Source organism: Colletotrichum chrysophilum, assembly GCF_026319265.1.
Source record: "Colletotrichum chrysophilum strain AFK26 chromosome Unknown scaffold_2, whole genome shotgun sequence".
Classification (NCBI taxonomy): Eukaryota; Fungi; Ascomycota; class Sordariomycetes; order Glomerellales; family Glomerellaceae; genus Colletotrichum; species Colletotrichum chrysophilum.
Genome location: NW_026517289.1, coordinates 944,473 through 960,318, shown reverse-complemented (window position 1 = coordinate 960,318; position 15,846 = coordinate 944,473). Strand labels below are relative to the sequence as shown.

Here is a 15,846-nt window from a genome sequence, read left to right as displayed (position 1 = left end):
TTACGGCCGTCTATTGTTCTATCACACACACATCGTCTACATCTCATCATAACTCGTCGTGCACAGGGGGCTTCTCCGGCCTTCCGCTGTCCTTGTGCAGGTCGACGGCAATCTTGCCGCGCCACTTTTGGAACACGCTCCACATCTCCTTCTCCATCCCGCTCTCCATCTGGTCCGGCAGCACCACCACGTAGTCCACAAAGAGGTTGCCAAACTCCGTCTTGTGGTAGACGCTGTCGCCGTCCTCGTGGAACTTTGGCATGCCCTCGCCCTGCACCGTCTCCACATGTCCCGGCTGCACAACCTGGCCCCTCTCCCTTCCCAGCTTGACCACATGCCCGTCGAGGTGCGTCAGGTTGCGCGTCCAGTCACCCATCCACGCCTCGCGCAGCGACAGCACCTCGGTCCAGTACAGGTCATCCCCCTTGCGTCTGAAGAACGTGCCGTCGACCTTTTCGGGGTTATCCGTGCCCAGCTCGGGCTCCTTCTCCGCCAGCGTGACGACCAGGTTTCCGGCCACGTAGTCCGGGCTCGCGTCGGCCTCGTTCTCGTACACGATCTGGCTGTCCCTGCCCGCGCCGCGGGCGACCGTGAGCTGCACCGTGGTGGGCTTGCGCACCACGCGCGCGCCGCCGCACGTGTGGCACTTGTGCTTGATGCTCTGGCCGCGGCCGCCGCAGGCGTCGCACTGCATCTGGACCTGCTGGTACATTCCCGGGGCGAGCTGGTGCTTGACGATGCGCACGCCGCGGCCGCCGCAGACGCCGCACGTGTCGACGGTGCCGTCGGCGGAGCCGGTGCCGTCGCAGTCCTCGCAGATGTGCTGCTTGTCCCACTGGAACTCGGTGTTGATGCCGTTGTAGAAGTCGCGGAGGGCGATGCCGATGCGCACGTTGACGTCCTGGCCGCGGCGCTGGCCGTGGCCGCCAAAGTGGCCGCCGCCGCCGAAGAAGCGCGAGAAGACGTCGAAGGGGTCGTGGCGGTGGAAGCCGCCGCCGCCCTGTTGCTGCTGCTTGAGGCCCTCGTGGCCGTACTGGTCGTAGATCTTGCGCGTCTCCGGGTCGATGAGGGCCTCGTAGGCTTCCGAGACTTCGACGAACTTGTCCTTTGCGGTGTCGTCGCCACTGTTTGTGGAAGAGAGAGGTTAGCTTGGCTGGTGTGTGGTGATAGGAGGGGAGAGGGAGGTAGCGTACGGGTTCTTATCGGGGTGGTATTTCTTGCTGAGTTTGCGGTAGGCGGATTTAATCTCGCGGTCGGAGGCGGACTTGTTGATGCCCAGGACCTTGTAGTAGTCCCCGACGCAGAGGGCGACTTGGACGAGGCATAGGAGCAGCAGCAGCAGCGCTGCCCCTCGGAAGAGGAACATCGTGGGTGTACTTCGAGGGTGTATTAGTGGCCGGAAGGTTAAAAAAGTGCAATGGCTTGAAATAAAAATCACACCGTTCGCGGTAGTGAGGTCGCCCGAACTTTTCAAGTCCTTGAAGGAGTGACTCAAAGGAAGGAAAGGACTTGTCGTGTGAGAGGAAGGGGGGAGGTGGGTTATGGAGAAGGAAGACTCTGAAAGATATCAAAGAAGGCGAGCGCAATTGAACAGCTGCTTGAAATGCAAGTTCCAACGTGTTAAGAAGGGGGAGCTGGGAGGTACGATAAGAAATGTTATCAGAGATTGTTGATTGGATGGCAGTACAATGCAGCCCGCCCCACGGAGGAAATGTGGAGACTTTGAGTTCAGACGACTTGCAGCCCGACAGAGACGTCAGAAACGTCCAAGTTGAGGCCAATACCATATGGTTTTTCTTTCATAGGCTGTTTGTCATCTGCGATTTGATTTTCGCTCCATCCTCGGCGCAATCTCCGATTTCAGGACACAAACACACCTCTCGAAGTATCAAAATCGCCGGCCAGAAGCCTGTAGGAAACCGACCGCGACCATGGCGTCAAAGAAGTACGCCTTCCTCCCGATGGAGGACGACGAGGTCGGCCCCACGAAAGTCGTCAATGAGAAGAAGAAGAAGCACAAATCGCGCCACCGCGACCGGTCACGCGAGAGAGATAGAGACCGCGACCGCAGCGAACGGACGTCCCGCCGCCGCTCTCGCTCACGATCACCGGCCCGCCCGTCGAAACAGTATCGCAAACGAGACACAGACAACGATGACAGGTGGGCGGACGAGGAGCCGCCATCGGAGGTGGAAGAAGAGGTTGACGACGAGCCTGAGTTTCAGGAGTCGGCGTCGAAGCGCGTCAAGCTCAGCCACGATGACCGAGATCGCGAACGAGACCGCGAACGGGATGAGGACTTGTCCGATGGCGCGCGCGAGGAGCTGGAGCGACAGCGCGATATTGAGGAGCGCGAGGCGTTTGCGAAACGGTTGAAGGACAAGGACGATAAGAGGAGCAAGGGCTCGGATAGTAGGAGGCTGCCAGACGCCGCGGACCGCAAGGCGACGATGGAGGACTTGAGGATGAAGAGTCGACAGACGTACCTCGGGAAGCGAGAGGCCGAGAAGCTTGCTCTGCTACGGAAACAAGTCGCCGAGGAGACGGCGGAGCTCAGGAGCGGCGCGAGGTTGTCGGAGAAGGAAAAGGCCGAGTTCGCCAAGAACCGCGAGATTTTGAGGTTAGCGGAGGAGAGGTTGAAGATCGATGACCACAAGGACGGGTACTACATCCCCGAGGACTACATCACGGAGAAGGGAAAGATCGACAGAAAGAGGAAGGAGGATGCCATGTACAAGCGATACGTGGAGAAGGACGAGTACGGCCAGGAGAAGTTTGTGACAGAACACGAGGAGTGGGAAAGGGAGCAGGCGACCAAGGCCAAGGCGCAAATCCAGAGGTCTGAGAGGGAGAATGACGACTATGCCTATGTGTTGGATGAGGAGCAGTATATCCAGTGGAACCTAGGTTCGAGTTTGCCTGGCGAAGGCAAGCTGACCAAGGAGCAGCAGTTCCTTGCGGCGCAGATTGAGGCAGCCGAGAAGAAGCAGCTCTCGATCCAGGAGACGAGGAAGAGCTTGCCGATTTACGCCTACCGAGACGACTTCCTCGCGGCGATGGAAAAGTATCAGATTCTGGTTATTGTCGGAGAGACGGGTTCCGGAAAGACGACACAATTGCCGCAATACCTGCACGAAGCAGGATATACGAAAAACGGGCTAAAGGTCGGATGCACGCAGCCTCGTCGTGTCGCAGCAATGAGTGTTGCAGCACGTGTGGCGGATGAAGTAGGCGTCAAGGTCGGTCAGGAAGTAGGATACTCGATCCGTTTCGAGGACAACACCAGCGACAAGACCATTCTCAAGTACATGACCGACGGCATGTTGCTAAGAGAGTTCATGACTGAGCCTGATCTCGCCGGATACTCTGCCATCATGATTGACGAAGCCCACGAGAGAACGGTGCACACTGATATTCTACTGGCTCTGGTCAAGGACCTGGCGAGAGAACGACCCGACCTCAAACTCCTCATCTCATCGGCCACGATGAACGCCGAAAAGTTTGCTGCGTATTTCGACGACGCGCCCATCTACAACATCCCCGGCAGACGATACCCCGTCGACATCTACTATACCCCCGCCCCTGAAGCGAACTACCTCGCAGCAGCCATCACAACAGTCTTCCAGATTCACACCACACAAGGGAAAGGCGACATCCTCGTCTTCCTCACGGGTCAAGACGAAATCGACGCAGCAGAGCAGCAAATCGCCGACACGGCGAAGAAGCTAGGCTCCCGCATCAAGGAGCTCGTTATCTGCCCCATCTACGCCAACCTCCCCTCCGAGCTGCAGGCCAAAATCTTCGAACCGACACCCGAGGGCGCGCGCAAGGTGGTTCTCGCCACGAACATTGCCGAAACATCGCTGACAATCGACGGCATCGTCTACGTCATCGACCCGGGCTTCGTCAAGGAAAACGTCTACAACCCGGCCACCGGCATGGAGAACCTCGTCGTAACGCCGTGCTCTCGCGCCTCCGCGAACCAGCGCTCCGGCCGCGCAGGTCGTGTTGGCCCCGGCAAGTGCTTCCGCCTCTACACAAAGTTCGCCTACATGAACGAGATGGACGAGTCGCCCATGCCCGAGATCCAGCGCACGAACCTCAACGGCGTTGTCCTCCAGCTGAAATCTCTCGGCATCAACGAGCTGCTCGACTTCGAGTTCATGGACCCGCCGCCGACCGAGGCCCTTATCGGCGCCCTCAACAACCTCTTCGCTCTCCAAGCCCTCAACCACAAGGGCGAGCTCACCAAGATGGGCCGCCAGATGGCCGAGTTCCCCACGGACCCCATGCTCGCCAAGGCCGTCCTCGCCGCCGACAAGGAAGGGTGCGTCGAGGAGGTTCTCTCCGTCGTCTCCATGCTCTCCGAGGCGTCCGCCCTCTTCTTCCGCCCCAAGGACAAGAAGATCCACGCCGACTCCGCCCGCGCCCGCTTCACGATCAAAGACGGCGGCGACCACCTCACCCTCCTCAACATCTGGAACCAGTGGGTCGACGCCGACTTCTCCCCCATCTGGTCCCGCGAGAACTTCCTCCAGCAGCGCTCCCTCACCCGCGCCCGCGACGTCCGCGACCAGCTCGCCAAACTCTGCGAGCGTGTCGAGGTCTCCCCGTCCACCTGCGGCTCCTCCAACCTCACACCCATCAAGCGCGCCCTCACCGCCGGCTTCTTCCCCAACGCCGCTCGCCTCCAGCGCTCCGGCGACTCGTACCGCACCGTCAAGAAGAACGCCACCGTCTACGTGCACCCGTCCTCCGTCCTCATGGGCGTCGACCCGCCCATCCGCATGCTCGTGTACTTCGAGCTCGTGCAGACCACCAAGGAGTACATGCGCAGCTGCATGCCCATCGAGGCGAAGTGGCTCGCGGAGCTGGCGCCGCATTTCTACAAAAAGGGCGACGTCGAGGCGTTGGAGGAGAAGAAGATGCCCAAGAGCCGGAGCTACGACCGGTAGTCTCTTTCGTAGCAGCAGTGGCATACAGATGGGTTTACGTCAGGCATGGCAAGGGTCCGCGGTGCGAGAATATTTAAAAGCCATAAATTGAATATCATATCTGGATGACCACAACCACTCCCCCCATTGGACACGTCTCCTTCGTGTATGGTCCTGATCAACGGAATCTAATGAACAACGTCATTGCTGAAGACTTCACAATCGATTTACAATAGAACATGAGAGCGCCTAATCTCCCCGTATCTCCGCGGCCGTATTCCTTATGTACTTGATCTTCCATCGAAGACAATAGTCGCGACAACGACGACGACGAGGGTAACGTAGAGTAGCCACAAGGAAAGTAATCGCTCTAGCATAGGAAAAAAAAAAGGCGATCTCTAGAACATTTGCAATTTTGAGAACCCAGCCACGGCGGCGCTCTCATCAGATAAAAATAAGCCGCCGCTACTGCCCACAGTTCCATCGATAACCATCTCGACTAACGCGCAGATGGATAATTACTTAAAAATTCCCCCTAGGCTGACATGTCAAATGAAAAGAGGCCGCATCGCGCCGTCTCATGTCACTCATGCAAGAATCTAGGCAAGCGCTAGAAGCGTCTTTCACATGCTAGACCAGCCAATAGCCCCGCGCCTCACGAGATCAAAGTCACATTTCCAGAAACCCAGAATGACGGGAAGTAGTTCGAGTTCGCTTCAAACAATCTTAAAGTTTTGCATTGCTTTCGTCAAGGGAGGCGACATGGAAATTCCCACACTACGTGAATCCAAGCGCTTTAGGATCAGGAAAAATTTCCTCCTCCCCAAAACTGTCCGAACTACGCCCTTTCCCATCACATTTTGAGCGACAGAGTTGAATTCCCTCTTTAGCGCAACTCCATATAATTTCCTTGTAGGTTGAAACGAAGTGAACAAGTCGGGAAGCAAAAAAAGCAGCAATTTGACAGTGTCCCCCCATCCCCCTAAAAGTTCAATGAGACAGCCGCCCCGGATGATATGGCTGCTCGCTTGTGTAGGAAGAAAAAAAGCGTTTGCGTGAAAACGAGAAAAAAGTAATTCGCAGGAAAGAACTTCCACTTTGGTATCAATGGTTTCTCCGTTTGCCTCCGACTCCGTACCAGTAAATTTGTAGTGTTTTGCAGCGCTTCGTCATCCATTTGTCCCCTTCGTCGATAAATGCGTTCTTTTTAACGTGACGGCCCCTCAATCGGGCTCGTGGGCGAGCTCCGGACCCCGCTCAGATCCGTGCTTCCCGTGTGTCTGAGCACCTGCGACATGGTCTCAATGTTGAGGTCGCCGCTCATGTTCAGGTTGTGATGCGACGAGATGGGACTTCCAACGGGCTTGCGCGTCGGGGACATTTCCAGTCCCTTGATAGACCCGGGGTTGCTCGTTGGCGGGGAAGTGGCCGGCTGCGACGAGACAGGCGAGCGGATGGGAGACGGCGACCTGGCGTTGACTGATGACAGCGAGGTCAGACCCGCGACATGGATCGACTCCCGAGAGCCTGCAGCACCTGCATGTCCGCCCTGCTCGGCTTGCACGACATCAGCAAAGGAAATGAAGCTGAGACGGCGAACGTCGGCGTTCTCGAGCGAGTTGTAGTTCGATGCGTCATCGCGGTCGGCAAATGCGCGCAATTCTTCGGTCCAGGATGCGGCCATTGAGTCGGAGGCGTGCGGGGTGCCGCCGTTGGCGCCCGTGACGGCGGCAGCGGCGGGCTGGTGCTGAGCGTGGGTGACGATTTCGACGCTGTCCGGGTCGAGGTGGTCGTCCGTGATGGCTTCCGAGGATGCATCGAGGACCGGCGGGATGTGGTTCTCTGTCTGGATGTGCGACGGGATGGCGGGCGATTGCGGCTTGATTGACATGTTGTCAACGTCGCGCTCGAAGATCTGAGAGCCCGCTGGTGATGGCAGGCGCGGGGAGCTGGAGATGCCACGGCCTGGCGACGAAGGGTGCACGGTGGTTGACCTGGCAGACGCTCTGGAGGGGTCCCTTGACAAGGAGGGATTGCTGGTGACGGTCGCGGCAGGATGCTTGGCGGATGACGACTTGTTGGAGGCGTTCGAGTCCTCCTTCTTCTTGCCGATTCCAAAGAGTCCCTTCACCTTGCTCTTCACGTCCTTTTTGGAGGCATCGGATGCTGGCTCGTTGTGGCTCGAGGGGCGCGGTGTCGCATCACCACCTAATGTGTCGACAGCGGCGGCGGCGATGGGGTTCTGGGGGGAGATGCTAGCTCCCGCGGCGGCAGCAGTGACCGGAGATGGTTCCACTAGACTCATCGTGAAATGGGATTGATTTTATGGCGATAGATTTGTTGGTGCAGAGGTGGTGGTGGTGATTGTTGGAAGTTCAATGTCTTGTAGTTGGGTTTGCTGATAAGGCGCAAATGTAAGTCACTGGCGGGAGTGACCAAGGTTTATGGAGAATGTTCCAAGCAGGGACCCTGACGTTTTGACGTTATTATGTAGGCCGGGGAGGAGAGGGGGAGCAGGAACGGATTCTGGGACGGGACAGGAAAACAGGTGGTGGGGGGACAATAGATTGGCTTGGTGACCCTGTGACCCTGACGTCGATTCCCGCGATTCGCCCTTTTTGGGTCACAGCAAGAGAAGGGGAAAGTGGAAGGGGTTCGACTTGGGGGTGTGTACAAGTGCGGTGATTGTTGTAGGAGCGGGCATCAGCATCAGCGAGCGTCCAGCGGCAGAGATGCCTCCCTGGCAATAGATCCGACACTTGATACTTTTGACACGCTTCAGAACGGGGGCGGGTGACATTATCGAGATGCACATACCAGAGGGGTAAAGAAGGACGCGGACGACGACAGGAAAAGGCCGCGACTGGATGTCTTCGTATGGCCTGCCTGCAATGGGCGCAGCTCCCCTGCGTGCAGGCTTGGAATTGGAAGGGGACTAGCCGATCGAGAATGGGATGATTTACACGGGCGTTCGTTGGTTCGTGAACGTGTGAGAGAGAGGAGAGACCAAGTCAGGTGTCACTTTTGGCGGTGCCGGTTTTGGTGTGTTCCGTCTCTGTCTAATTGTCTCTGATGGGACGGTCGGTCGGGAATCGCAGTGGCTAGCTTGCCCGTCGGAAATCGCAGAGGGATAAAAAGATTGACCGGGTCTTTGGGTCTTGAGTGAGGCGTGGAATGAGTGGCCGAAGATATGGCAGGGCGGCAGCAGTGAGGTACGATGGACGAGGGACGGGATGCCGAAGAGTGGAAAATTCGCGATGCTGTTGCAGGTACCTTGAAATGCAGCAGCAGCGACTGCTGTGTCTTCAGTGCGGGTGTCTTGTGGTCCTGCGTGCTGACTGACGAAGCTGGAGACGCGGGTGACGCAACAGTGGAAGCGACTCGCAAGCAGATTGGGGGTTGGTGTTGCGTGCCCCTGCTTGCAGCGAGCGTGCCGTGTGGGTTGGCCGGTCCAGGTCTGTCTGGTTCTGGGTCGTTGATGGGCGGCCCAGGCCTAGACTGGTGACTTGTGGTTCTCGAGTGGTGCCGTGCCTTGCTGCTGGTCTGGAGACTGGACGGGTCGAGGTGGTGGTCTCTTGCTGTTCCTCTCCAGGGTGAGTGGATGAAAATAGTAGGCGAGGTCACGGGTGCGGTCGCTCGGCTGTTTGTTCTAAGCAAGACATGCACGAGATAAATGCTTGTGTATGCGTTGGAGAGACGGAAAGATTGTTGCAAAGAGCATTCGGAAGGATAGGGAAGCAAAGTGATCCAAGAGGGCAGGAAGGGGGGACACGAGCGAGCTATTATTGCAGTCAGGAGGAGCTTTGATCTGTCAGGTCGCGCTTGTCACTCCTTCCTGTCTATCTGTAGTGTTTTATTTTTCCTCAAGTAGCAGCTACCTTCCCTGCCTCATCACCTCCTCCTACCTTCCGGTGCGTAGGTTCGTACCTGTCACAGCCAGGTCCTCCACTGCCAACGAAGGAAGGGTCCGTAGTCGGGCTGTTTCTTCTTGCTGGCGTGTTCCTTCTGAGGCGTTGAGCTAGGTGCCCGTCACTAAGGCAGGTGGGCAGGTAGCAGAATCGTCCGGTAGGGTCACCCGTCATCCTTCAACCCGTCACCGCACGCAACGCACGCCCTGGCAGCAGTGCAGTCAGTGGCAGCTTGCTTGTGAAGAAGGAAAAAGGGGGCCCATCACGCTCCCCGCAATGTTGTTTAGAGTTCGGGCATTGACGTGATGCGCAGGCCAGTGACATGCTCACCTCTGCCAACCCTCACTGCCCGTCAAGTATCTTGGTCCAAGTTGCCAAGTACAACCCTCTCAAAAAGTCTCCCCTCTCCGCGGCCTCATCCACAACAAAGATACCTCACCACAGAGAGCTTCCCCGTCCAAAGTCCCCGTATCCGATGCCCAACACATATAGATCTGCTCGAGAGCGATCCGACATCCCGCAAGTGCCAGGCCATAGCTCAGGCACCTCGTCGTCGCCTTTCCTCATCGTGCCCAAAGTTAGCCTTTGGGCAGGTACAGCTAGCCGACTGCCAGATATTCCCTCGTCAACTTAGTCACCCCGATGCCGCCGAGCCCGGGAAGGGGCTCAGGGGTGTTCAACTTTCACTCTCCATCGCCTAGCCTCCTAACGAACCTATCCCATGACTAACTCGGGTAGATTTTCTCGACTTCCAGTTGTTCCGTTCACCAGTTCCCAAGTTCCTGATACCTGTAGCCCCTTTCGTGCTTCGTATTCATCTCATCACTTCTGGCACTTACAACACGCCGACGAATGGATACGCGGGGAAGCGAACGACCTCGAGCGCCCTGGGTCGCTGGCGTGTATCGAGTCCAGGCGGGCGGCTTCTGCGTGGGCTGATTGTCCGTGTGTTTTCTCGGCCGGCCGGCCGCCGCCTCGCAATCCGTCTCGAAACGCGTCCTCAACTTGCTTTTTTGGACGCGTCTCTCAATGTTCTAATTTGTTCCCTTTTCGCATACCTCATTTCCCTTTCTTTGCTTCTGCCAACCCGGCATGAACTTTGCGCTCGTGTGAGAACTTCCCTCCGTTGTCTTGCCCCGTCAGTCGCCAAGTGACGCATGCATCTTTTTTTGGCTAGCTCCACGATTTGGACCCTGGCCTGTGACCCCTCCTTTCTTGTTATGCAAAAAAATCCAAACAGAAATCTAATGGTACACAGAGATTCAATGTCTTAGACAACAACGCGCGAGACCGCGTTTTCCTCGGGAATCTATTATTCTCATGCTCCGTTGACGCTATTGATTCAAAACATCATGCCTCGGGAAACACCCGTCTTTCCCGTTGATATCAACCCCATAGTGGAGAGAGCGCGCAAGCCAGAAATGGCGGATGGTGATTTGTTCGTGTCGGCGGCCTTTTTTCATCTGAACAGGGGACGCCCCTCTGAGTCGTTTATTCGATGGAAGCTTCGTTTTACGGGGCCCCTTGGGAGGCTCCCGAAGGTTTCTTTGCTCCAGACTCACATGGTACGGGCTCGATTTACCTCAGACGGGGATTCGGGTTGTTTCCCAAAAGGTTGGAACAGCCACATCATCTCCGGGTCTTTAGGCGGGTTGCTTGAGAGATGCTGTGCTGCGCGAGTCAACAGACAGCCATCCCTGGGAGCCAGCTCGATGCCTCTCCTCTCTGCTGCCAACTTCAAAGCTTCCCCTTCCCTGTTTTCTCTGGCCTTGTTTCCTTTTTTCCCTCCCCCCAATGAGATCCCTTCCTACTTTGGCTTTACCGCTATTGTTGCCTATCTACCGTCAGCCTCGGTCCCGCGTCGTCCCCACGGGATCACAGTCACAATCACACATATCGATGTGCCTACCTACCTACTATGTGACGGTGAAAAGACAGGGCGGTTCTATGGGGCACCACGCAGGCGGCGTTCAAAACTGCTGCAAATGCCGCCCGACGACAGCAATGACGGAACCCACCTCCCACGCCCTCCTCCTGCCCAGAACCAGGACCCCTTTCCGGGCCTGCGCTGCGCTCCCAGCATTGCCTGCGCCCCTCCCCGCGAATCCCTGTGTTAATCGGGCTTCCCGCCGCCTTGCCCATGATTGGCGCCCTACAAGGCACGTCATTGCGCCCAAGGTCCTTTTTTTTTTTTCCGCATGAACAATTCCATGGCATGAATAAACAGTCATCGACGGAGAAAGAATTTTCAAAAGGGGACCAACGACGTGGCTATCTTGGGCTAGTCGTTCCAACGCCTTCCGTTGGGAACTCTTGCAAGTGCCCTTTGCATTCTTCATGCTGCCCCTAGCAAAAGAGCCGGCCCTGGTCCCAAGTGCAAAGGGGCCTTGCCTCTACCGCAGTAGCCAGTGACTTAACCCCTCGCAACGGTCGACCGGTGCAGACAGGGTTCCTATTCCCAAGATAGCAACAAGACCAAGAAACCAGAGAAAGAAAAAGAACCCCTCCATCTAACCAGACGCTTCGCCGTCGCCGCGCCGCGGTAGCATCTGCTAAAACCACCAAAAACCCGTCCATCACAAGGAGCAACAACCAAACATGAAACGAGCCGAACGGGAGAGAGAGCTTCACGAGACTCTGTTTTACACCTTTTCTCCCGCTTGTCCCGCCTGCAGCCTCGTGGTTTCTTTTTCCCTCACCGCGATCGACAAAACTCTTTTTTAAGCTGTTTTGCGAAGCCGAAAGAGAAGCGGTCGAAATCGCGCGCCCCCTTCGTGTTGACTGTTAACTGCCTGCCTCGCCGGCCAACCGCCGCTGATCCAGGGGTTGGGAATTGGAGGGGGAGGCTGGACCGCAGACGTCACCGGTTCTTGGGCTGCGCAAGCTGCGTTGGCAACGGAGGGGGGAAGAAAGCCAAGGCAAAACCTTGGATGGGGGACCCACCTTCTCGGATCCAGCCGTCTATCGGCAATGCAGGTCACACGTGTTACGTCATGTGACATTTGGCGTTGAAAACGATCTTTCCGAATAACAAGTTATGCATTGAATGTAGCTATGCATCTATCCAAGGAGTTATGCGTATATCGCAAGCTCGTCCAACTACTCAAGACTTGGGACTGCTCTAACCCGTCTTAAGCCGAATAGTTGGTGCAGGTCTCCCCTAGAAGTTGACCAGGCTTGCGCTCTATCTTTATGTTGAGGCAGTCAGTTGTTATTGAGATAGCATGTGTCTGGAGAAGCGAAGCTGCAACCTTTGACATAAGCCCAGTATCAAGACGAGCCACTAATACCCCTTTGGGAAAGTCTATGTCTCCCGGTATCACAAAGACCTTGTGGATCGTGAATCATGTCTGCCTGCAGGTGGCAGTGTGTCTTGTATTAATAAATATCTCACGCCCTTGTGCGACTTTCCTTGGGCTATGCATTACCCGTGGACGTCGTCATGTGTTCCTCTTACCTGTCATTTGGCGGTCCGAGACTTCTGATTATCAAGTTGTTGTCCGCCATATTTCGTCAACGAAGTCATCATGTTTTTCACTTTTTCTCTAATTCCTGGCAGCTGGCCTTCAAAAAATGGACAACAAGAAAGGCAACACCACTCCAGGCGACGAACAAATACACAGCTCCTCCGCCGACCACCAAAGTTCGAGAAGTAAAGTTCTAAACATGGAGATCGAAAGCAAATCCACCCAATTTCCAGCACTTGGTGGACTCCAGGACAATGCCTATGACCACAGGTTCAAAGACTACCGTTCTCTGTCCAAAGACCTTGGTATCGAGCCACGCGAGCAAGATGTAGCCTGCTCTTCTCAGCGTTACCATGACTCCGCCATCGACTCCACCACAGGGTCGAACACTCTTACTATTGCTGACCGTATTTCACACCGGAAGTCCAACGCCAGAGACACACAAGACCACATTCTATCACTTAGCCCCGAAAACTACGAATATAGACAGCAGCTACAGAGGTTACTAGATACGACGCCACTCGATAAGATACTCGGAGATGGATTCACCTCAACATGTGCAACGAAATCGCCACCTTCCCCAGCAACTCTATGGACCCCTCCCTGGCTTCGAAAGTCCTCTCTGCTTGGCCTTTTTTGCTTGTTCACTGCGCTTTGGGTTGCCTTAATAGTTGTCTGGCGCTATGACATAGATAACTCTGGATTCTTTATTTCGCCCACTGCGAACCGCTTTTTCTGGACCTACAGTCCCACAGCCGTGCTAGTTGCAATCACTGGCCTTTGGAGGCAGGTCGACTATCACAGCAAAATAAACCAGCCATGGCAACAACTAGCGAAAGGACCAAGTTCTGCAAGTAGCAGTGTTCTACTGGACTATATCTCTCCAAATCTTCCGATGGGGCTTCTCAAAGCGTTTCGGAATGGGCATTGGACCGTGGCAGCCACAATGACCGGATTTACTGTTTTGAAGTTGATCACGGTATTTTCAACGGCATTACTGGCGCCTGTGCCCACCACGGCCACAGGGCCAGTTCCAGTCCAGATCGTTTCCACTTTCGACGGCACAGATTTCTGGAGATCGCCCGCTTGGGGACTCACAAAAAGGGGCGACTATATGTTCATCAATGTGTCCCCATCCGCGGCCGTTAGCTACCTACAGCATACCAAGGAAAAACTCTTGCCCCAAATGGAACACAAAAGGGAATTGTATTCCAAGAAGTGCGCGTACCAACACCGCCGCCAAACATCACGAAGATCAACGCCGTCTCCACCGTTGTTGACAGTGTCGTCCCAAGCGTCAGCTGCAGACAGGTGCCCATCAAAGTCTTATATCAACAAGAGGAGAATATCAAGCAATTCAGTGGCATGGTTGAGATGGACATTCCCGGTTGCGGAACCGCTAAAGTCTGGCTTAGTCGTTGCAAAAGCTTTACTTCAGGCTGCGAAAACCTTTTAACAAAGCGAAACCTGTATAGAGTGTACTGCTCAAAGTCAGGTGTCTGTACTGAAGCGCCCATTTACAAGGATCCTTCAACCGAAATGTACCTGATCCTTTTGACAAGCGAAATCAGACACCAGCCTGTATCTAGCATACAGAATGCCGGGCACGATTACACGGCGACGGTGTCCAACATAGCTGCAACATCATGCAAAGTTACGCATACCCTAGAGAGAAAGAATGCGACATTGGAGGTCAACAAACTTGGCAAAGAAGTCAGCTTTGCACAGATCCCGGACAATAGAAGAATGTTGAACAGATTGACTGATTGGCGACTCACGGAGCTGTTGTATTCCGTTCTTGTAGCTGCAGATGGAGGATTGCATATGCCCCGTCTGAATGACAGCAAAAACACCTCCTACACCTGGAGTAACCACTCTACCGGATATGCTACCTTATTCAAGATGATAGAGTACACGACTGATGAGCCAACGATAGATCTCTTCGATAGCGAAGTCATGACTCGATCTGCTGTTACAGTCTTCACACAACTTGCGGCTCCATTCATCCATGAGAAGTTTTCTACTCCAACCGCCACAACTGTTTTCGCCACGAGTATATATACTCGTAACAGGCTTCGGTTCAGTGAGCTTTCGTTATGGGTAATGGTTGCCAGTTTTTTGATACTGAGCATGCTGGCACTGAGCATCATCTTCACTTTCAACCCGGCGGCTCCCCAGGATCCGAGCCTTCTTGGTTCACAGGCTGCCATTTTGGCCCAGAACCCTGCCCTGGAACCCCTCTTGGATCCCCTTGGAGGAAGTCGAACAAGTCACATCTCTCGAGGACTCAATGAGTACACCTTCACGACGGAAGTTGTCTATTCAGCATTTCGATTACATGCCATCCGGGATATACCCAACGACGATCATCATGACCACAAACCTGATCTCAAGCAAGAAAACTGGTTTCCAATCCCAGCCCGAGTGTATTTGGTCGTAGCTACGTTCATGTTACCGCTACTTGGGATTTTGGTTCTTGAAATACTGTCTCGACAAATTGACAAAACTCATGGGTTTGCCATGCAAGACACTACCCTTACGTTATATGCGACACAATACGGCTCGACTCTTGCAGTGCTCATCATAGCTAGTCTGTTCAATGGTCTGGATTTCACGATTGTCAATTTGCAACGTTCAGAGTCATGCGATCCCGGGCTGTCCCGTCGTTTCGGGGGCTTACAGTCAATCCGATGCGGGAGATGACCCCGGTAGCATTATTACGAGCTGTTAGGCATGGCAATGTCGGCCTGTTCACTTCAAATTTAACAGTCATTATTGGGAACGTTCTCACCATCGTCATTTCGAACTTGTGGATTCAGGAAGCAGCCACTGCATACATCGATATGAAAGCACCAGTTTCAAATACTTGGAACTCTCAGTGGGACGACAATGCTTTCGACGATGGTGGGGCGAGTACTGTGTTGAATAACGTTCAGCCAAATGGCGTCGGAAGTCCGGACACGGCCACTTGGAATGATATTGTCATACCGTCGTTTGGCAAAGTCAAAGCGTTCAATGACACACAATCCATCTTCAAATCGCGGACCTCTGATCAAGCTTTCGACTTCATCCTCAACGTATCTGCTTTACGACCAAGACTGTTCTGCGATGTTCAGACTAGCCAGGTCTCACTGCCCAAACCCGAAAGCGACACCACTTCATTCACTGCCAATGCTGAATTCCCTGTGCCATCAGAATGTGGCACAGAAATACAGCAGGGTCAGCGGAGCACGATCTCGTTTGCCGGAGTAGGAGATAACTCAACGCAATGGGCAGGGTTTCTTTTAGACCTCCACATGGGTTACAACATGACCAAAACGTGCCCCCCTTGCACCACAAGTCCAATTGTGACACTGCCGGATAGATTCAAGGGCTGTCCATACGTCGGTGTTTTATTCGGAAAACCCACAGACGGAATATCGGCACTCTTGTGCACTCAAACTATTCAACAAGTCGAGGTGAACTTGAGGTTCCAGTCTGCTATCGGACCGAATGGAGTGTTCGATCTGAGAAGAAGCAAGCTTACCTCGTCGCCGG

The 15,846-nt window shown here is 54.8% G+C and overlaps 3 protein-coding genes across 3 annotated transcripts; 1 reads left to right on the top strand and 2 right to left on the bottom strand.

Moving 5' to 3' along the window:
- Positions 1-46: 46 nt before the first annotated feature.
- Positions 47-1,366, bottom strand: COL26b_000614 (uncharacterized protein; the record flags this gene model as incomplete). Its single annotated transcript, XM_053173580.1, has 2 exons — positions 47-1,124; positions 1,194-1,366. 2 exons carry the CDS (start codon positions 1,364-1,366, stop codon positions 47-49), a joined length of 1,251 nt encoding a protein of 416 aa, XP_053042628.1.
- A 565-nt stretch (positions 1,367-1,931) lies between these two features.
- On the top strand, positions 1,932-4,955 carry CDC28 (Cyclin-dependent kinase catalytic subunit; the record flags this gene model as incomplete). The annotated part of the gene is made up of 1 exon (XM_053173579.1): positions 1,932-4,955. The coding sequence occupies one exon, from the start codon at positions 1,932-1,934 to the stop codon at positions 4,953-4,955; it is 3,024 nt and encodes a 1,007-aa protein (XP_053042627.1).
- A 1,186-nt stretch (positions 4,956-6,141) lies between these two features.
- COL26b_000612 (uncharacterized protein) lies at positions 6,142-7,239 on the bottom strand (the record flags this gene model as incomplete). The annotated part of the gene is made up of 1 exon (XM_053173578.1): positions 6,142-7,239. The coding sequence occupies one exon, from the start codon at positions 7,237-7,239 to the stop codon at positions 6,142-6,144; it is 1,098 nt and encodes a 365-aa protein (XP_053042626.1).
- Between the last annotated feature and the right edge of the window lie 8,607 nt (positions 7,240-15,846).